The sequence below is a fragment of the Poecilia mexicana genome, unplaced genomic scaffold (genome assembly GCF_051168715.1).
Source record: "Poecilia mexicana isolate PSO_F unplaced genomic scaffold, ASM5116871v1 scaffold_17, whole genome shotgun sequence".
Taxonomy (NCBI): domain Eukaryota; kingdom Metazoa; phylum Chordata; class Actinopteri; order Cyprinodontiformes; family Poeciliidae; genus Poecilia; species Poecilia mexicana.
Genome location: NW_028263386.1, coordinates 18,610,223 through 18,633,530, shown reverse-complemented (window position 1 = coordinate 18,633,530; position 23,308 = coordinate 18,610,223). Strand labels below are relative to the sequence as shown.

Below are 23,308 nucleotides of genomic sequence, written 5' to 3'. Positions count from 1 at the left end.
AGTTTGGAATAACAGATGCAAAACATCAGCCCAACGTCTGCGAGTCCAAATCCATTCGGGCAAAGAAAACCCTTGCCCTCAAGGTAATTCATCAGAAGATGGAGAGTGAGCAAACGCTGGGAAGATGGCCAGAGATTATATTTAATTCAGTATTTCCAATTCAAATCGACTCTACGTGCAAGTGATCTGAGCACATAAACACAAAACGGGTCCACAAAATCAGTTGACGTTTGTTGTCATAAAATCAAAAGAATGATCCTATCTTTATATTCAACTACCTTTGCTACGACACGCCGCAGAAAACCTGTCAACAAAAACAACTTCTAGTCATGCAATCCACAAATCTGGCCTTTAATAGAAGAGTGGTGAGAATAAAACCGTTATTGAAAGAAAGTTTTAAGTTTCGTTTAAAGATTGCCTGTAATCTGGGTTTGTACGGCCTTGGTTATGGACCATTTCTTGAATCAAGCACATCTGAAAATGTGCTTGATTATAGCATGCTCATGTATTTGAATGGCTCAATTAAAGTCCAGACTTGCATCCAATTGAGAATCTCAGTTCCAAACTTCCAAATTGATGGTTAGAGACACTCTCCATCCAATGAAGTTAAATAAACTAAAAAAAAGCTTGAGCTATGTTTCTTCTTAGAAACATAGCTTCTTAGAAACATAGCTCTGAGAGCTATGTTTCTAAGAAGCTATGTGTCATTCTCCAGATGTGCAGAGCTGGTAAAGGACCTTGAAACAGTTGCAGAGTTCATGCAGCAGAAAGTAATTTTACAAAGTAAAGGCATGCATGCCACACTTCTGATTTTAATTCAGTGTTTCTCAACCATAGTCCTCACCGACCCCTTCCCTGCTCTGCATGTTTTAGGTGTGCCTCTATTCCAGAACAGCTGATTCAAATGATTGCATGACCATCATGTACTGCAGAAGCCTGTTAATCACGCAGAGATACAATTCAGGTGTGTGGCAGAAGGAAAATATCCAAAGCATGCAGGGCAAGGGGGCGTGAGGACCAGGGTTGAGAAGCACTGTTTTAATTGGTCAAAAAAGGAAACAAACTCCCACTTCCCATCACGTTCTACTTCGTTTTTGTCTAATCTGGAGAAACCACACTGACATTTTCGTCTCCAAGATGACAACAACAACAAAAAAAGTGAAAAGCCTGACTCCTTCTGCAAAGCACTGTGTCTGCACACTAAGTCAGGCAGACCAATCACCAGGGCAACAAAGGTGTGGTGGGTTCAACACAGCTTATCTTTTTATAGATAACAACTTCTTGGTTCAGGGTTTCATAATAAAACACTTGCTTCATTTCATCAAAACTGACAGGCTGCCTAAAATGAAAAGAGGCAGGAGGAAGGAAAGGGTGTTTAAAGACGACACTGTGGCTTTCAGTTCTGCAAGATCATAGTCGATGTGACGTGAAACAGCTATTTTGTCGAATAAAAGACCCGTTTGGTAGGTTTTTGCTGTTGGGTTTTTACCTTGGCACCACGCCATAAGAAAGGTATGATATTACCTAACTCAATGGGCCCTGCTCCGTTGCACAAATAAAGCTGCTTTGGGCAACATAATGCCAGGGAAGTATTAAAGCAGAACTGACCGCGGCTGTAATTACCTTCCTAATTCTTGCTCAAAGGAGTTGAAGCTGATCCTTCTCACATTACTCTCCTAGACAAAAAAAAAAAGAACTGTAGCTCTTTATTAATCATTTGCCAGGCCACCTTAAACGCGCTCTCGATTGCGCGCCCCCGCGCCCGTTGCGGGAGGAGCTGACGGCGGTGAGATCATGTGAGAGTCCACGCTTGGAGAAAGTAGGTTAGCAGGGTAGACGGAAAGGAAAGCAGGCGGAGAGTCAGAGCGCAGAAAGGGGGGGTCCAAACAACGCTCCTTCATCGTGCGGATCAAATCTGTCAAATCAAACCACAAAACAACAAAGTTGAGGAGAAGCTGCTGCTCGGTGCGCGACGGACGTCTACCATGAGATCCGAAGCTATTTCCTGCACTCTTTTCTTTTACTCGAACTTGATCGAGCGATAAATAAGAGGAGTTTATTTATTTCTCTCTTTTTTTTGTTGCCACTTTCTGTTTTCCTTTTTTTTTTAAAGGAAAAAAAAAAGGTTTTTGGGGTCGTGCTTATTAAAGCTGATCGCAGTTGGGAATAAGTTCATATTTATCCAGCCAGTTTAGTCTGGCTCCGGCGCTTTATTCGCCTCTCGTCTGTTTTCCAACACTAAATTCATGTAGCCGAGTCTTCACCGCCCTGCCCAGATATAAAGAACGCATCAAAAATGAGAGGTAAGTTTTTTGTTTTTAAAAATCATTTATTAATTCATTGAAATGAATAAACGATTGCTTGTGCAGCCATGCTGGATCATAATGTTGCCTGTTTCGGGTTGGATTTGTTACCACATGTGTGCGCACAGGGACTCTGTAGAGAGCGCCCGCTTTTCCTCCCAGTGCGCACTAATCCCTCCTGACTGGATTATGGCCGCACAGAACCGGAGGCGGCGCTCTGCTAAAACACCAAAATTCCCATCAAGTGCGATGATCAGTGAGGCTTAAATTAAGAGAATAAACAAGAGGCACATAAAACTGCGTGTTTTCTTGATATGAAAGTCAGAACGCGAGGCTTAGGCTGTGGTTCCTGCACGCGCAATGGTGCATTTTGCAATTCACGGCGGTGCGACGTCATAAACGTCAGAAAAAGAAGAAGAAGAAGAAGAAAAAAAACTCACCTGTGACTTCTGTGGATTTTTTTCAGGGGATCCATGTTGGAAGTTATGCAACAAGAGAGAGGGGGAGGGGGGCAGTTGTTGTTAACCAAACTATTATGTAATCAATCTTATCAGGTTTCTGACAATGTTAATCAAATAGATAATGTAAAAAAAAAAGCTTTTATTTTGCATCTACTTGTTTTGCGTCGTAAGTGCTTTCACTCTGAGGCTGTGGTGTTTATTGTGCACCTATGAACTTGAATTGTTACGTTTTCCTTTGAAATCCGCGATTGCTAATTTAACAAAGTGCTCCTTCGCACAGCCGAGGTTGCGCAGGATCAATCCTTGGTGGTGTTGTGGTGTGATGGCTGTGCCAGCATGGCCGACAGTGTGAGTTACGGAGGGAGAGAGAAACCCGGCTGTTCCACTGACCTAGTTATGTCACAGAGCATTATACAGCATCTACAGCGGAGGGAGGGGAGGAGGACTCTGGGAAGCTTCGTGACGGCAAAAGCGCGCAGCGCCATGTGCGGCTGCAAGCGCAAACGTTACGCCCAGTGAGATCCCAAAAGGAGCTTGAGTGAATTTTATTTCAAGAAATTGCTGTCAAGTATTATTGCCCTGGCTTAAGGAGCGCGGTCTCCTTTTCAGCTTCTGAAGTTATCAGAGGCGGTTGTAGACCATATGAGGCCCCGGGGACGTCGGCAGACAAAATCACACAAAAACACAATAACTTGATGGCACAATACAATGGAAAGGAATTTAAGAGAGAAACAAAAAATGCAACAGAAACTTAGTCACCGTTTCTCCTAATGAATACCTGATCCAAATCTGTGCTTCATAATCAGTTACCCACTGGGTTCTGGAAGTGAACAAATGTGGGATCGTCAAAGAAAATGGCAAATATCAAAAAGCAAATATGATGAGAATTTACAATAAAAAAGATCAAATTTAGAGAAATATATTAGCTTTTTCTGTCTCCAATTGGTTTGCTAGTTACTCGTATACTGAATTGATATTTGGGGTCACTGTTATTTTGTCAGTTGTCACCAGAAATGAAACTTCTTCACAACAGCACAATGCTTTTATAAAACCACATTCCAGTTTAGAGTGAATACTTGGAGTAGGATGCTCAGTGTGCAGAATGTGTACAGTCTGGACATTGGCTGCTGGCGAGTTCAGTGGGCTCTTTCTATTTTAAAAGATGCAAATACCACTGGAGTCTGAGCGGAGGCCCGCAGAGGGGGAACGGGAGCAGAGCTGAGCACTTCACTGGCCTCTAACACAAGTTGTCTGTCCGTGTGTGACACACGTCTTGTGATCTTTCACCGTTGCTATAAAACATTGTGCGGAAGTGCACAGACAGCTGACGACCTGCTTACAGTAGAGCAGGAGAACAATCCAGAGTTCGTAGCGAGCGCCTGCGGTGGGTCAGCATACCAAAACTGCAGGAGAACTTGTTCTGATTGCATCTTATGTGCTCAGGCCAGCATACAAAATGCTGATGTGTATTGTGAGAGAGCAAACAAGAGGTTGTGTGAAGAAAAAAAAAAAACCTACATTTTTTTGGCCGAGCTAGCTAAGAAAGGACAGCAGTTTGTTTACATTTGGATATCCGGCCAGAGAGGGAACCTCCCTTCGCCAGAGGCCCCAGTGTTTCTCTGTCTGTCCCCAGCCCCTTTTTTTCTTGAGCAAAAAAATCAATTTCCTCCTAGACAGAGATAAGACGACTCTCTTTGTAAGTCAACTCTAGTCTCGCAGAAAAGTAAAAAAAAAGAAAAAGTGCAAGGAAAAAGACACCCAGCAACTTAAAAACATTAGTTGGCTATATTGAGGGGTTGCTCGAAAGGGGAGCGAAGCTGAATGTTGCAGACTGAGTTTTGTGAGAAATGTCAGAGGCAGCCTAGTCAAACCAAACTCCAAACTGAGCAACAGTTCACGGCCACCAAACTAAGTAGGAGGCAACAAGTGTACTAGGAGTTGTCGCAAAAGTCAAGCTTAGAAATCTAATTACTTAAATGATACATTAGTGGTATCAAAATAAAGCTGTGGTATTTAAAATGCAAAAAAAGTATCCATATAGTACAACTGCATAAAGTGGAGAGGTAAAAACACACAGCGTTAAACTATGTGGAGATCAGTAAAAGTTTAATCTTTTTAATGTTGAAAAACATTGAAGCTGAGGTTATGGTGCCATAAGTGGCCTTACTAAAGTAAGGCCCTGCACTGAAGGACTTGGCTTCAATAGAGAATATTAATATATATTGATATTCTTTGGCTGATGTCACTTTCTAGAGGCAAAATATATCAGATGAACAATGCTTGGGAATTTGAATAATAGTATTTAAGTGTTGGGTTTGATGGTATTTATAGGCGATTACCTTTTTGTTTCCAGTTTTATTCAAATATCAATTGCTTGTCCAAATCTGAAACCCTTAAGTTTGCCCAAATGTCTTTTTTGACTTTATTCTGTTTTTCTTTTTTTTTTGGCTTAGAGCATCCTATTCTAAGTATAGAGTAGGATGCTATGAGTTTAATGTAAACTGTTTTTTATGTTAAAGCAGAAACACCCTTTCATAATACTCATGAGAGTTCAGTGTTAGAGATGCGAGTCTGAATCCCCCTCGCCCCACCCAAAAAAGAAAGTTGTGAAAATAGATTCCTTTACATCTGATTTTAGGGAAATAAAATCTAGAAATTATTCCACACACTTTAGCCACAAAAAGGCTGTTTTTTTTAAAGGTGCAGAGCTCCAAATCATGATACTTCCACCTCTCGCTGAATTTGTTCTCATTTTGTTTCACCAGAAAGTGTGAAATCTACCACATCTTAGAGCAACCAGCATTTGTCACCATGTTGTTTCTCATGCCATAAGAGATTTGCATTGTGAAAGAAATAATATGCTTCAACATTTTCCTAGGATTATAAAGATTACATGGCACTTTTATGTGTATGCGGGTTGTCAGGTGTGATGTTGCTAGGTGTGTTTGACTTTATCAGAAATCATCTCTGACACACTGACACACTAACTGCGTGACGCACTGGTCATGGGGCATGTCGGACATTTTATCACCTGGCTCGTTCCTCGTTGGACATCGAGAATCACTGACTGAGGCTCAGTCAGTGATTTTCCTTCTCCCTTAAGCCCGCCGCACCCTCTGCTGAATTACTTCTTTGTAGAGATAACCACTTTGTACATACAGCTGGCTGATAAATAGTCAGAGGCCAGCGTGTTTGTCTCGGACGTTAAAGGCGTCTCTTTCCCTTGTTTGCCTTGCGTAAAGGTTTCCAGCCCCGAAGTTCAAAAACACCTGCTTTGTTCTGGAAAATCTGTTCCTGTTTTGCACTTTCTTTCTGCTCAGTTATCATTTGTTGCAGATGTCTACTCAGATTTTGTGACAAACTTAAACCCCTCCAGACCTTACGCATCATGCTTGAAACAAAAAAAGCGGCGCTGGTGTTGATCTTCCTGGAATGCTCGGTGTCTCGAGAGGGCGAAAGGTTAGAAACACTGAGCGCAGCTCAGCAGTGATATTCAGGGTTAAAGGTAATCACTCTCCGCCATTATCGACGATGAGCTAAATTGGTCTGACGTGCTTCACCTCCACAAGTCATAATCCTTTCAGACCTTTCAGCTAATTGATAAAGAAGCACATATTCTGATCAGGAATCAGCCTCTGATGTCACTTTTGAAGCAAAAACGCAGATATTGATATTCAAATACCTTTCCTTTGGATTTTCAAACACAAATCTCTCCTACCGAGCTGTTGATGGTATAGAGTCAAAGTTTGGAGTTAGCTACTTGCTACAGACCTTCTTCAGTTTGTTTCCTGTTTTCAATTCTATGATTGTGCGCATGCAGCTTAGTTTGTTGATCCTCATTCATTTACCAGGTTACGGTCAAGTGAGTCACATTATACACGTATAAAAACTAATTGAGATCTTTGATCGGAAAGGGTTGACTCAAGGTTTTACAGCCAAAATGGCTTAGTCTGAACAAAACATGCCTCAGCCTGGCAGCCTGGGCTGGACTTCAGCAAAGGATTACTGAGGGAGCGTCAGTGGAGTTCTTACAAACACCGCAGTTTTCAAGGTTTCTAAGAAAAATTATAGGGTCATAACATTGAGATGTTTTTATGTATTTGGATTTCCATGCGAGATATCCCACACAACTATTTTGAGAAGACAATGTAACCAAACACAAACCAAACGGCACCTGCCAATTTGATGGTGCGCTCTTTTTGTTCTGAAGTTGGGAACATCACAAGTTGCCTTCGAGTAGAACCACATGATTAAACACTCGAATGGCAAACAAACAAAAAAAAAACCCATTGTCAAAGTACCGTGCATTAAATATGTAGACGCACTTAAGGCATCTCTTTCAACTACTGGCGCACTTACAATATTTATGTTTCTGGATGTTTTCTTTTTATAGTATTTTACCATGTAAAATGTTACCAGCCAGTACTAGTTAGCATAACAGCCAATAGTGAATCCCACTGATTTTTCCAATCTGCAGCTAGAACTCAACTCATTCTCCGATACGAGCGCTAACTTCCTGACCAAATCAAATACTGTGTGCACACACTCCGTGATTTCTTTTCTGTCTTCCTTGGATTTCAGTGACTATGTTACATCATCATTTTCAAGTCTAGCATAGTTACTGTATATTCTTTTGCATGGACGGAGACATTTCTAGAGATGACAATGTGCTTGTTGGAATCTTTTCAGGCCTAAAAAAGCTTAAAGTTGATGTTAAACCATCAGTAGTTTGTCTTTGTTGTAGTTTGTATTTGTGAAGTAAACTTGTGAGGTTGGGGTCACCAACACTGTCTCTGACCCAAAGTCCCACCTTCTTCGAAATCTGGCTAATGCCAAGATATTGCAATGTGAACTAGCTAAAGATGCAATATGTTGGTGTATTTTTCACAGTTGGTTATATACTGACAATGAAAACATGGTTATATGATTCACACTGCAGGATTTCAGAAAATGAAAGGTGTTTTAAAAAGAGTATCAAAGAAGATTATTCTTAAATCTGCTTTTGTGTCGACATTTCAAGTGCCATACGTGTTGTCAAAACATTATTAGTGAATGAGCCACTTTTAATAGGAATGCAGCATAGATTATGAAACGTTAAAGGAGTGGTTGTGTTGTGGCTAACTGATCAGACAGGACTATGTTGGGTAAACCAGCAGTTCTTCTGTGACTGTTACTAAGATTTAATTATCTACTAAATGTAACTCATCAACAAGCCCAAATAACTTGGAGAACAGCTCTTCTTCAAATCGCTCAGTGTTTTCAATAGAAATGTCTGACGATGAAATCTCACCATTCCGGTCTGTCTGGCCTTCTTTAGAAACTGTTTCCACCAGTTTTATTGTTGCCACATATTTCTGAAAGCCATACAGTGTTCTTATATAATACTCAAACATTTTTGCTTCGGCGCTAAGTACAACTTAACAGATGCAAAACACCATGCAAATACAAGGAGAAAACACAGAAAACTGCTTAAAGAGGTCCAGTTAGATTCCCTTGCCTTGGGGTTGTCACCAAAGGCTTCCACTTTTGAAAGTTTACTTGAAGGAGAGTAAGTAATCTCACCTGTAAAATAATAATTTACAGCGAAACAGTGAAGCAAATAGAAAAAAAATTACCGAAATGTCTGCCTAGAAGCTTTAAGAAAATATAACTGACTGTGCTTGCATATCAAATAAGGGTTGTACGCTGGGAAAGAATGCGCAGTGTGTGTGCGCGCGTGTGTATTATAGCTGGCTTGGATGGTTGGCTGGGCATCTGTGTGTTTGTGACTCTCAGCACACCACAAGAATAGAATAAGCAGAAGCTCAATGTCAAAGGAGAACGGAGAGGGCTGGAAAGCAGACGGTCAAGTTCAAGGTTTGAGCGGTTTGAGTGCGGTGCACTTGCCCGTACCATGACGGTCACACCGCATGTGGTGTCATGTTACTGGCACTCCATGGTGAAGAGATAGACAAATCTGTAAATATATATATATCGTGCACTGACTTGTATCTTCTTTAAGCTTGTCATTACGTAACCCTGCTAATTCTGTAACTGCATAGATGCTTTGTGGCAAAGTTTTAGCATTGTTCAACTCCACCTTAAAACTGGTTTGGACAGAGCGCTGGCTCCACTCCCTCCCTCTTCCCTCCCTGCCTGCAGTGGGAAAGTGTGTCAGTGGGACAGAACGTCCACATGGGCTGACAGGCTCCAGCCCCAGAGTGACGGATGACTCAGCCAGTGCCGAGGCAGTAGCCAGCGCCGACCAGCCAGTGGGAAGCAAAGAGCCCGAGGAGGGGCGGGACGACGGCTCGCTGCTGGAGTGAGCTTGCTCAATGAGCTCTTGCGAAGAATGCTCCCCGACAGGAGTTATATAATCAAGAGGCGCGGGAGGGGCAGAGAGCCGGGAGAGAGGGGAGGGTGATGTTTTTCCATTGCATGCCTGCAGCTGCCCTCATCAGTTGGACTATTTTAGTCAACAGTTTTAGCGAAGAGACAGTCGAGGCGTTTGTGGAACAAAAAGGAAAGAGGAAAGTTGTGCTTTTCAGAGCTCCAGAGTCCAACAATAACCTCAGAATTCCTCCACAGTTTTCCATACGCAAAACCGATCAGATCGCTCTGACCAGCAAAAAAAACCGATCAGATCGCTCTGACCGGCAAAAAACCGATCAGATCGCTCTGACCGGCGCCGACCAACTGTCTCTTGAAGTAATTGTAGCAGAAGAAAAGGTTTCTTTGTATATGTGTCTTATGTGCTGCCGTCATGTGATTTCCTATCTGCCTGTATGCTCGGTTTCTTCGTCGGTGGGGGGGCGGGGGGTGAGGCCGTGTGAAGGGTGTGCACCGCCACACTTCGTATGGTGTTATCTAAGCTTTCGCTGTGTGTGCAACTTGGTGTTTGTGTGTCTAGAAAGAAGAAGACGCAGCGCAGTATGTTGAGCAGGTGGTGTTTTGAGTTTCACCTTTTTTAAAATGTGAAACATGACATTAATGTATGTCTGCCTTTCATGTCCACTGGGTTGGAAGACGGAGTGACATTTGAAAATAACGCTTTTGCATCATCTTACCAGATAAGCTTGGTTGTTTACCAAATATGCGTTCAGCTGTCGATAAAATGATGCAACTGTGACTCTGATATTGCAACAATGACCCACCGAGAACAGTGCCTAATCTCACTCTGCCATTGTGTAATTTCAATCACTATGTTAGATGTTTGAAACTAAAAGTGAAACTGGTGGCATAACCTATTTTTTTTATTAGTGCCTAATGCATATCTGCTCATGTAAGAGCACTCGTAGAGCTTTCATATTTAACTACCAGATGGTCAGTTAATCCTTGAGTGTATATGTAAAAAATGACAACATTGTTAATTCCTCATCCCAACAGATGCACCATTCAAAAAGGAAGCGCATCAGAAGCGGCACACATTGTAAAGATGTAAAAGGGCTTGATTTTTCCCTAAATCCTGTTTATTTTTCATGTTTAGATCAAAGTATGAATTATTTTAATACTGCAGCATATGTGGCATGATTGGAAATGGTGTGATAGCAGCTTTACATAACAACACACAATGATTTTTTTTTCTTATCGTATCATTTAATATAATTCCAGGGAAAGTGATTGGAGTTTTGTCCCAGCTGTACAGAGCATGAAGTAAACTACTGCTGCCCGTCAGTGGACTGAAAGACAAATTTGACTGTTTAAAAATATTTCATACTGCAAAAAATACTGTAGCCTGCAACTCTTATTAAGGTGACTGATTCAAAACAGAAATTGCAAAACTACCAGCTGGGTGTCTGTCAAGACTTTGCCCAATCTCACAAACCAACTGGATAATATCAACTTGTTAAACTGTTAAAATATTAAGCAGTAGTTCATTCTAGGGTTGTTTTTATTATCTATTTCTAAATAAGCGACACAGAAATGCTTCAAATGACTGTACTGTTATTGTTACTTTCTAAGCATTAGAAAGGTCATGTCATAGTCCTGCACTATGAATTAGCTAATTGTCGTCAGCACGGGATTCACAAAGAGTCGGTTTGAAACGAGCAGTAGCCTCAGTAATGAGGCATGTTTCAGGCTCCCAGACTCATAAACTGGAAGTCTACACCTTTTAATGCTGTCCTGGGGTCTCCTGGAGAGGAGCAGCAAGGGGTTACATAACGGCTCACGAAAATGAAACCCGAAGCCTTTTTAAGCATCAGCCATAATGTTATGATCACACTCCTAATATTTGGTAGATTTTATTGCCCCGTGGGCTTCGCAGTGGAAATTCTTTGGACTGAGCTGGCGTCCCATAAATGATGTTAGGCCGTTTAAGCTGCTGGGTTGAGGGAATTCGGAGGCTGGCGGACACTTCTGATGCTGATTCGTGTTGTTTGAACCATTGTGAGCGGTTTTATTAGGATCAGCTGAAGGCCTGCTACTGTAGAGAAAGTGTTGCACCCATGTTTAGTTCTAGAAAATAATTAGGTTGTTGCCAAGGTCCAACAATCAGAACGGCTTTGCATTGCAGGATATGGAACAGAGCTTTTTTTTTTTTTTTTTTTTTTAATTGGAAATACAATAAATAAATCAGAGATCACAATCTGCCAATTTTACCCACAGAGTATACATTATTGCATTTTAGTTTAGTTATATGTCGGTGCTTAGGAAAAACACAAAGTACAGTCAAAATTGGAATACACCGACTCTCAAAGGGAATCTGTATTAGCAAAGAAATACATCACTAATTTTCCCTTCCAGTGACTGTAATGTTATGGCTAATTACAGCCATTGCTGACTACTCCTAGCTACGGTCGTCGTGAAGGCGTGGCATGTCTTAGCGCAGGTTTCGCTCAAGATTTTTCCATTTATCAACCTTGTAAAAAATGTCCAGGAGTCTTACCAGGTGAGATGATTAGCAAATATAGCAGCAAATCTTTCAGAGAATTTCTTCTCGGGTAGCAAATTCGCATGCCTGCGTAAGTTTTACGGTTCTTCTCTTCTGCTGACATGTTTGTTGCTTTCCACACACTCAAGACTTTTTTTTTTTTCCCAGCATCTGGTATCATTGAAGAAAAAAAAATACAAACATATATCACGACGCGCTGTAATAAAAACAGTAATTTCCATAACATACCCTTTGCTTGCCTTGCCTCCTGAGCGTGCATCCCCCTCGCCCCCCCCCACTCACATTTCTGCTTGTTAGAAAGTCTGCTCTGCTGTAAATCTTCGCTGTGGAGTTTATGAGGGAACAGACCCTGTGAGGACAGCTAGAACAAGCTGTCCTCACATTTTCCTTGAACATCCTTGCTGTACATCTGTCGAAAACGCTAAGAACCGCAGAAAATAACAAAAAAATGATGACAAAGTGTGAGCTGTGGAGAAAATATTATGGTGTTGCATAACTGAAAATGAGAGTCAAAACAGAAAGTGAAATATTACTACTTCTTCTTCTTCTTCTTTTGTCTGAAGCATGAGTGAAGCAGATTATATTACATTTGATTGCACGGAGCAATTATGGATGTTTAACTTCACTAGCATGAACTCCGAACATTAACACTCACGGACACACGCACACCGGGTTCATCGACTGAGACCTATTATTATTGTGTTCAGCGCTTTGCCAAAGGACGCTGGTCAGCCTTCAGGCCTGCGGAGTTGGATAAAGTTCAGTCATTTGTAATCTCCTTCTAAAACCCTCACAACTTTGCCGTCGAACACAAAACGTCCGAATCTACTGAAGACGAGAGTCGTGGAACAACAGCCAAAGATCACATAGTTTTTATTTGTTCCGAACTAAACCCTTGGTGTTATATGCGTCGGGAGCCCGTTCTATTCTTTCGAGCGACGCGTTTGAACACGTCTGAACAACGCTGGACAAAATTCGTCTTTACAGAGGAAGTCTGCTCAGACGGAGACAGAGTCGGGGCGGGCGGCTTTCTGCCCTGTCGGGTTCGAAATCAAACCAAACACAGCCTCATGTGAAACTCTTTGTTTTGTCTGAATAAGAAAATTACCAGTTAATCTTTTCCTGTAAGGGAGTAATTTCTGTTTTTCTTTTCTTTTTAAGGAGCGATGCACAATATAGCATAGACAAGAAAAAAAAATACACCGCAGGTTCCTTGATATAAATGAGTATGAGTAGATATAAATTAAAAGAAAGTATTGCAGGTCTAGTCTTGTTTATGTATTCAAGTTTTACTAAATGATAAAAGAGCACTGAAGTACACGCTGATCATTAATCGTTCTCTGCGGCGCTTTCTGTTAAACTCATCAGTGTGCAGGTTTTCTAAACTGTGTGGTTGGTCTGGCTTTGTTTTTGTCCTGCAGCTCAAATCGAGGTCATCCCCTGTAAGATCTGTGGGGACAAGTCCTCAGGAATCCACTATGGAGTCATTACCTGTGAGGGCTGCAAGGTAAAGGAGAAAGAAAGCACAACTTTACCCAAATTCCTTCATGCACCAATTCTTATGCGATGTATAGGTCTGATACCGGTTTTTGCTTTTTTTTTTGTTTCTTTGTTTCTTCCAGGGATTCTTCCGTCGCAGCCAGCAGAACAACGCCATGTACTCTTGCTCCCGCCAGAGGAACTGTCTGATTGACCGAACGAACCGCAATCGTTGCCAGCACTGCCGTCTTCAGAAGTGTCTGGCTCTGGGCATGAGCCGAGATGGTAAACATTCATTTAAGCGGGGCTCCGTAGTGGAGAAGCGATCATCTGCGACTGCCTGCTGCAATGAAACGTAATTTCTCCCCCGCAGCTGTGAAGTTTGGCCGCATGTCAAAGAAGCAGCGTGACAGCCTCTACGCCGAGGTCCAGAAGCATCAGAAGTCTCAAGAGTGCGCGGGCTCAAACGGCCCCGCAGTTCTGTCTCTACCCAGAGAGGACGGCGGCTGCGGCAGCGGGGCGGACGACGGCGAGGAGGGCCTGAGCCGCTCCTACAGCAGCGGGGGGTCCACGTCGACCCTCAGCGACCTGGACGACATCGCCGCGCTGCCCGACCTTTTCGACCTCCCGCTGACGCCCGAGGAGGCCAGCGAGTACTGCAGCCTGGAGCTGCTGGGAGGCGGCGGAGGCAGCACCGGGAACACGTCTAACTCCTCGTCCTCGTCTTCCGCCTCCTCGTCCAATCAGAACTCCCCGCAGCAGACCATAATGGACACGGCAGACAGCTGCGGGAGCCAGCTCCTGCTCACGCACTCGCTTCTGGGACGCAGGCGGTCGCTTTTGGACCAGCTGCCCGATGACTGCTCAGTAACAGACCTCGGTGAGACTGAAAACAGAAACGTAACAACCGATGCTCCGTTTGTCCCCCTCTTGCTGAACAACAACAGTCACAAAGACAGGAGGAGATTTATCTCCATAAAACCAGAGCTGATCAGTTAGAGATAACACAACGGCCTATTTCACAATTTGATTTATTGGAGCTCGTTATTGGTTAATCCTTAACTATGTTTCTGCACAGAGATAATCCTCTGATAACCGAGGACAAAGATATATCTCATAGAGCTGGTGCACTTTATACTGCACTGTAAAGTGGAACAAGGGCAACGTTACGATGGTGATACGGGGAAGCAGTAAGTTAATCTTCAGTTCAGGCAAAAGGATGGTGTCGGTGTCGCATTTGTGCACATTAAAGGATCAAATGCTTCTACACACGTCTCAAGATGCCTGAAGGAGTTGTACGTGTCGGGTTTATTGGATGGTTGCTGGCAAACCTGTTTTCAGACAGGCTCCGAGGGCCAGTAAAGGAAGAAATTAAAATGTGTTATTGCTGGTGGAGGAGGAGGGGAAAAAAGTGAGAAAATTGACTGTTAAAACTACCCAGCAGTGCAAATCATCTTAACAGTTACGTCAATTTTTAGATGTTAAGACCGCACGGCTACGGGTCTGCCTTTGCTGTCTTTTCGAAACATAAACGTGCCACAACGACCTCGAAAATGCTTGGACTGACTTTGGACATGTGTGTTTTTTTTCCTTTTCAGAGCATGTCACTCAGAGTATCGTAAAGTCTCACTTGGAAACATGCCAGTACAGCGCAGAGGACATGAAGAGATTCACCTGGGTACATTACACACCCGAAGAAACCAGAGTTTTCCAAAGCAAGGTGCGCAACCCCCCCCCGCCCCAAAAAAAGCAAAATAAAACAAAAATGTTTCAGAAAAGTGCAATAAGCAACTTGTTTACTATTGTCGAACAATTTCTTGGGAAAGAGTCAATGTCAAGTTTTAGATGTACGATTCACCAGGTGTTGTATTGGTGTGGCATATATCCATGTAGAGTTTTCCAGGTTTTACCCTTGGAAGCTTGAAAACTGTTAAAATTGGATCTGACCTCATTCCCCAGACCCGACTTCCAACTACCAAGAGTAATGGAAAAAAATAATGGAAAACGCTTTAAGTCTAGACAGCACAGTGCAGCTTAGGCACAGAACCCTGAGGGACGCCACATTACAAAGTACTTGTGAGAGCAAATACTTTTATATATCAATTATATGTTGAAGATGAAAAATCATAGCTAACTGTATTAAACACGTCAATGGAAAACTTTTCTGTTTGTCCCCTCAAAGTATAAACACCGATATATTAAGCATGATTTCATTTCCAAATCTGGGTTCCAGCTTCCAAGATAGTTTCAGGGCCATTTCTAGCGACAGTGCAGCTAATCGGAGAGATACCAGCTTCTCAGTTTGTATCTTATCATAGAATTAAACGTAAGCTCGATGTAATGCTCTGTCTGTGACCCTTTTTCAGTCGGCCGAGTGGATGTGGCAGCAGTGTGCACATCACATCACTAATGCCATCCAGTACGTGGTGGAGTTTGCCAAGCGCATAGCTGGCTTCATGGACCTGTGCCAGAATGATCAGATTATTTTGCTGAAAGCAGGTCAGTGTACGCTCCAAAATACCAGCTCTTTTTTTTTTTCCACAAAGTAAAATTCTTTCATTGTGAACAAAGTTTTAATCTTGCTAACTGAAAATCCTTGTTTTTTTGTCTCCAACCTTCTACCTCTGCCTGTTATTTTACATCATTTTTAAATAAAAAAAAAAAAATAAAATATATATATATATATATACACATTTTCTTTTTTTTTAATAAACACCTGCTCTGAACACTGGGGAGAAATACTAAATTCTGAAAACAAAATTATATTTTTTAATATAATTTCCTGCATATATTTGACAATGTTTTACATTCTTTAAATGGTTTGGACTAAACAACAAACCTTGTTGGATATTTGTACTATCCTTTTAAAAATATTAACTTGTTCAATTTTGTCTTGTATATGCTGTGCACTAATTTGACTCAAAATTGACAATTTGTTGTATGTTTTTGCATGTTTGGAGTATTTTTGCACCTTTCCTCGTCCTCCATCTTCCTCTTCTTCTTCTCCTCTCTCTGTCTCTCCATGTCTATTCCTTTGTTTCTGGCTACCTTTCTTTTTTAGGCTGTCTGGAGGTCCTACTCATACGCATGTGTCGCGCCTTTAACAGCAACAACAACACCATCTTCTTCAATGGAAAATTTGCCTCGGCTCAGTTCTTCAAAGCTCTGGGTGAGGATCAGTTTGGGAAAGTTTTTGTGCACGTGTTGAAACACTCAAAAAGTATTTAGGTGTCTGAAGTTGTACATGGTTTAGGTAAGCCGGAGAAATGTTTTCTACATACTATTGAATAGTGTATAATACCATTAACCAGCATAATCTACTTGAGAAAAAGTTGTTTTAGTTGGCTAACTTATTTTTTTTCTAAGAAAAGAACTGAAAAAAACCCCAACTTCTTTTAGTTGCCGTCCTATTTACAGAATGACCTTTAATTAGATCAAGCCTGGAAAAGAAGTCAAGTGTTTAACTCCAGTGGTTTTTTTTCTTCAGTATCACCATCATTATGCTACATCGCCACCTAGTGGGAGAAATTAAAGAATTTATACTTTGGTAGTTCACGCAGATATAGTGCCGTGTTTTATTTTACTGGGATTTTACGTGACGTGCCAACTCCACCAAGCATGCTGCAGAAGGAAATCACACACAGTTTTGCATAATTCCAAAAAGTCTCAATAAAATATTATAATATTTCTGGTTATCTCATGACAAAATGTTAAAATGTACAAGTACATTTACAAGATGCTGGCCAAATGACAACTCAGATAAACCTGGGAGATGTTTAGTTTTTCCACAGTTTGCAGACAAAGAGGCCTCATTTATTCATTTTTACACTGTAAACCTAGTAAGTTAGATTTTAGTTCGGTGATGGAGTTAAAAAGGAACGGCAGAGTCTCTGGTTCCCTATTCACTTATCAGGGTCTCTGTGTTGTTTCTGCAGGGTGTGATGATCTGGTGAGCGCCGTTTTTGAGCTGGGAAAAGGTCTCAACCGTCTGCAGCTCTCGGATGAGGAAATGGCCCTTTTTAGCGCTGCCGTTCTTCTGTCACCCGGTAATTATTTTTATTCTCTTTCACTGTGTCCAAGCATTTATAAAGATCTTGAAAGCATATGCACACTGTTTAGCAAAAAATTCTCATAAATATTTTTGTCTCATTCTGTCACTTGCAGTATTACAAAAGGGGTTTAATATGAAAAAAGAAGTCAAAGCTAAATATTATTTAATCTTTTTATTAGAAGTTTATGTTGATTTTTTTTTTTTTTTTAGATTATTCAGCAGAGGTTTTTTTTTCCGTAACTTTATTTCTGTTTGTCAGCCTTTCACTCTTTTTGTGACAAAGCCACAACTTGGTGTGCATCATAATCACTTCAGTAACGGGTTCTGAATTAACTTCTCACAAATTATTAATTTGAACTCACAGTAGTTAAACTGCCATATAGAGAGAGATCTCAGCTTTTCAGCCATTCAATAACCCTTTGGCTAAATGCATAAATCATCTGTCAAACAGATAAAAATGCATCCTTTCAATAGTTTAAAGTGATGTTGCAAAATCTGCAATCTGAACTGCATTCAAAATATCTGCTTCTGTAGATCGACCCTGGCTGACAGATGGTCAGAAGGTTCAGAAGCTCCAAGAGAAAGTCTACCTGGCTCTGCAGCACAGTCTGCAGAAGAGCGGTGCTTCTGAGGAGAAACTGGACAAGGTAAACACAAGTAATCAAGCCACCTTCTGCGACTTTATCATGCATAAAACTCATTCATTGGATTTGAATTTTTGAAGGTTTGGTCTGTTGCGACTTCATGAAAACGGCCCTCAAACTTGGATGTGTTTTAACATATATAGAATATTATTGAAAAGTTTTTTTTTTCAGTAACTCAATTCACTACGTGAAACAGCCTTATATTAATTTATTACTCGCAGACTGATTATTTCCAATTGTGATCATTTTCTCCTTGCAGCTAAGGAAAACACATTTAATAACAGAATTAATTTTTGAAAAGACATTTTTGGTCTGACAAATTATTCTCATTGGAATATTCTAATCCAGTGACTGTATGTTAACATGCACTCTCATGGAGAAGGAAGCTGATTATGACGATATTTCTTTACTGCTGAGGTCTTACTATTGAAACGTTAGCATTGTCAAACATAACACTTTTAAAGTATGGACAAGTTTCAGATATTGGTAAATTTGAGCATTGGTGTCATAATGGCATTATAGGTATTCTAATTACATGAGTTTCTAGTTCCAAGTTGGAAATCATAATTTAGAATTACCCTCCTATGAAGTTCGAATGCAGAAAAAGACATTATTAGCGACAATTTCTAGGAGTAAAGAGCCTGATTGCTAAGAATAACATTAGGCAAATGTTTCCATTTTTTCTCTTCGGACCTGGAACACTGTAGAATTGACTGCATTGTTGTTGTTTTTCAGATTGTAAAATAAATTAAAAGTAGTATTGGAATTTAAATTCTAAGTCATCATAGCACAGCCCAGAGCAGCACACTTCAAACAGAAGAAGATCAGATACACACCCTCCATACAGACCACAATAAAAGAGCGATTAGAAGAGCTGACGACTGTGTGAACAAGGAAACTTTCCAGGAAGGGAGATTAGAATATTATTGTTCACTGTCTAAATCAAGACTCGCAGGGGAAACGCCTGTCACCAGAGGATCAAAAACACACACACACAAAAATAAACAATTACATTTTGCTGTTAATTTAAAAAAAAATCCTTTATTTCAGTTTCACTTCTTTATCTCACTGCATATCTTGCTTTAAACTCGTACATTTGCTCATTGAATCTGCGTCGCTGTCTTTTCTCTAACAGATGCTGTCTAAGCTGCCCACAATGAAGTCCATCTGTAATCTCCACGTCGATAAACTGGAGTTTTTCCGCTTGGTTCACCCAGAGACTGCCTACAGTTTCCCACCGCTGTACCGGGAAGTGTTTGGCAGCGAGATGCCTCTGCCGGACTCCACCGACAGCTAGGCGGAGAGACAAGACGGGAGAGATGAGGAAGAGTGTAACAGAAAGTAGAGGGGGCAAACGTGAGACAGAAGAGCGGCAGAAAACCAGCGGTTATCGAGACAATCCAGGACTATAAATACTCAGTCTCCCAAAGTTGTCCTCCACTATCCCAGCAGCAGGCGAAGCACCTTACACTACATACCACACATGCTCCTGCTCTACTGCAAATTGTAGCATTGTAAAACCAGTGTGCGGGCGTCTTATTAAAATCACAGCAGCCCACACGGCATGTAACCGGCTCCGAGCTCTAAAAGATATTTAAGCGTTGATCCACTGGGGATCGCCGAACTAGTTATGAATGTACCTCTTCTATTAGCACCAGTGCACAAACGAGAACCAAACAACGATGAATGTACAATCCTGCCACTCGAAAGCAAAGCTTCTCACGCGGAACTGGCACGATGTCGATATTGGCGCAGACGTTGGTCAAAAAAAAAAAAAAAAAAAAGTTCTCGATGGTTATGCATCTCAGAGGGATGTACGTGTGTTTCCATGCATCCTTTCACTGATCCGCACTTAGGGACCAAGATCACAGATCAGAGGTTCTTCTGACATGCATAGAAAAAAAAAAAAACACGTAGAAACCGACTCACGGCCTACGGTGAAGTCAGCAATCAGTTTCACTCACAGTAAATAGTGTTAGGTGCTGCCTTTTCGTAGGCTTTTGTAATGCAATGAAAAGACCTCAGTCCCACACACCCCCTTCCTTGTAAATGCCACTTAGACACAGGAAAAGATGAAACTATCTTTAATTTATATACACGTTTATAAGAAAAAAAATATTTTAAATAAGAATGTAAATAGATATCTATATATGACTATATGGAAAGAGTAAGAGTGCGTGGGGAGAAGAAAAAAGGAGTAAAGCGGATATGGAGGCACAACTGATATTTGAACTCAGATCCTTTTTTATTTTTATTTTTTTCTGGATGATTTTTTTTCCTCTCTTGGCAGTATTCTCAGGTTTCCACTGCAACAAACCCCCCTTGGCCCAACGGCAAAGGGACGGCCATCCTGCAAGTGAGGGGGGTGGACACTTGTTGCTGATTTATCATAGCAGGGGAGAGGCAGCAAACTCGCACACAGCAATGAAAGAAAAAAAAAAACAAATGCCCTCGCATTTTGAACTGTTGGCTTTCGCTCTGCACTGCTGCTGCCCGCCCACCCCTGCCGAAAGAGACTAGAGGACGAACGCGGACGTTAAGCAAAAGAGGCGGCGAGCCAAAAGACGACTTAACGGACTACAAGGCGACAGAGGAAACACTGCCAGATGTTTTCCGACAGGCGGCCAGGCACGGCAGGAATAAATACGCTGATGTGTTTGTGTTTTGCCGAAAGCGTCGCATCCAGCTCCGGGCTGGGATTGCGATGGTCCATGTGCATCATGAAAACCTCTCTGCTGGTTGGTGCAACTGTATTATTTTGTACATTCGGAGTTTCTCTCCTTTGGTCCTACACCCGACACTTTTCCAAATATCAAGCACTTATACTTTCCTGTTTCTCACTTGACACTAGTCCAAGGCCAGACAGAGCTACCAGCTGCCCCCCCGAGTTTTGCTTCCATGCCAGTAAGACTTCAGTCGATCTGTTTTATTTTTTCTTTGTTCATTATTTTTACTCCATGTCTGCCACACACACACATAAAATAAAATAACTGTTTACAATTCATTCATGTACATAAAACACTGTTCCGAAGGTGATGACGTCTTACTAGGGGTGCTGTGTTGTTCTTGAGCAGAACATGAGGACCTACTGCTTGCTGCTCAGGGAGATGGCTGTAATCTCTTGTCCCTTTATTGCAAGTGTCATGTTTTTAGCCTTGTACTCCTCACACCCTTTGCACCTAAGACCCATAACCATAATCACTGTGGACGTAAGCTCTATTTTTGTGAATGTTAACCACAAAGTGTCAAAGCCCGTCTCTGTTTGTCCCAATGTTGTAACAATCAAGTTCGGATTCATAGGATTTTAAAACGAAACAAAACGTAAAAAAAAAAAAAGATCAGCTAGTGTTCAGATGAAATTTTTGTTATCGGGTTTCATGTTTCTTTTGCTGTGATTTTTTTCTTTTTTTTTTCCGGTTATTCGTCAGTCTTTTATCCACATTTTTCTCATGTGTCTCCACCTTTGGTCTCGTAAAGTCAGTGATCTATTTTTTATTTTTTAATGAAAGACATTTAGGAAAACATCAAACAAAAAAAAAGTATACAGTTTGACTCCCCTTTTTCGTTTCCCTGAATGACAAAATGTACTACAGGTATCTTACTAGTTCAAGAATAACAGAGTCACACAGCTCAATATATATTGTTGTCCAACCGGATACATTATATGTGGTTTTGAGAATGTAATAAATGGTTTCTTTTCCTTTGGAGATGTTGGTGTTTTTATTTGGTGTTTGTAACTTTATCTTTTGTGCTGGATTCGTGCGAATCCAGCACAAAAGATAAATGCTGGATTCGTGATCCAGCATGTCCAAAAGGGAGTTTTGTAGTCAGAGCCATTTGACAAGCTACATTAATTAAATTAACATTTTAGATGAACAAACGTTCAGTGTTGCCACAATTAAATGGGAAAAACAATTTAGTATTATTGTTCGCTGGTGCTTTCTGATGTGAATAATAAGGCTCACCACCAGGGGCGCCAATGTGCAGGGGTTGAAGAAAATAAGTCAACCGAGTTGCCCACTAAAATATACTGCTCAAAAAAAATAAAGGGAACATTTCACTTTAATTTTGTGTGTGGCTCCAAATCCAGGGCTCCATTGGTTAATGAATTTGATTTCCATTGATGATTTTTGTGTGATTTTGTTGTCAGCACATTCAACTTTGAACAGAACAAAGTATTCAATGAGAATATTTCATTCATTCAGATCTAGGATGTGTTATTTGAGTGTTCCCTTTATTTTTTTGAGCAGTGTACTTCAACTGCTTTCAACTGAACAGTTTTTTTTTTTAAAAAAACAAAACAAAACAAAAAAAACATATTAAACCCGAATGGGTGAGGCATTTTCATCAATCCGGTTTCTTCAGCTTTTCTGAGGTCAGGTTGCAGGGGTAGTAGGGAAAAGTAGGAGCATCTTCTTGTACAAAAGGCCAGAAGGGATATGCGGGCCGTCCAGTGTTTTGGATCGACCTGGTCTCCTCCCAACAGGACGTCAAAGGAAAACCTCCAAAGAGAAGCTCCCCAATCAGATGCCTGAGTAACTTCATGAGACTTCTTTCAAATCCAGAGGAGTAGCGGTTCTACTTCGAGCTCCCCCTACAGTGATGGTGCAGCCTCACCCTATGAAAGAAGGTCATTTCAGTTAAATGTGTCCTTTCAGGCTTGATCCATGAGTCATTTCCTTATGTGTGAGCAGAAGGGTGAACAGATTGGAAAATCAAGAGGTTTGCTCTTTGGTTCAGCTCTTTCTTCACCACAACAGACCCAGAGCAACATGTGCATTACAACAAATGAGACCCCCACCACCTACATTACTCATTAGTGAGACAGGACGATGCCGCTGGACATAGTTGTGGTGATTGTCTTTAAATTAGTCTTTTGTCAAGTTTTCATCCAGAAACCTACCTCAGCAAAAGAAATACTGTCGGTCAATTCAGATTTCTGGTTTTGGTAAGGATGTGACAATTATTGATTACCGATATTTTTCCAACAACTTCTCCATAAGAAAGAGCGAAATGGCTTGCTGTCTCTCTTGTTAGATAAAAGATGCCATGGCAGGCTGTTGTGGAACTACAAAATTATCCTCATTTATGCACCTAAGCATAAATGAAGCACATTTATCTACTGGATTTTAAGTCCATGTTCTTGATGGAGGCATTTGTTTTGACATAAAAATATAGTAGAAATTCTGTGTTTTGACAGATTTAATGAACAGGAAGAAAAGAAAAAGCTTTTGATCCACTAAAGTCACTCCTGAAGTCACTCTTTCCCTTCTGATCTTGATTTCTGTCCAGTTGATTGGTGCAGCTCACAAAAGGTTGTGGGCTGGAGGGAATGGTTATAGTTGGAGGGAATAGCTCACCCAGTTTATTAATCTTGCAACAACAGTCACTATCATTCAACTGCACAGTGGCTTTATTAGTTAGGGTACATATCTTATCTGGCGCCATAAAGAAATTTATATTTTGTTGCAGTTATTTTCTCTTAGAATCACCATCTG

The 23,308-nt window shown here is 41.2% G+C and overlaps 1 protein-coding gene across 1 annotated transcript; it reads left to right on the top strand.

Annotated features, from left to right (window-relative positions):
* The first annotated feature begins 1,753 nt into the window (after positions 1 to 1,753).
* Positions 1,754 to 21,517, top strand: LOC106918636 (nuclear receptor ROR-beta-like). The gene is made up of 10 exons (XM_014988541.2): positions 1,754 to 2,303; positions 13,058 to 13,143; positions 13,259 to 13,400; positions 13,489 to 13,995; positions 14,714 to 14,835; positions 15,482 to 15,614; positions 16,177 to 16,284; positions 17,051 to 17,161; positions 17,701 to 17,813; positions 18,946 to 21,517. Exons 1-10 carry the CDS (start codon positions 2,297 to 2,299, stop codon positions 19,105 to 19,107), a joined length of 1,491 nt encoding a protein of 496 aa, XP_014844027.2. The 5' UTR covers positions 1,754 to 2,296; the 3' UTR covers positions 19,108 to 21,517.
* The last annotated feature ends 1,791 nt before the right edge of the window (positions 21,518 to 23,308 follow it).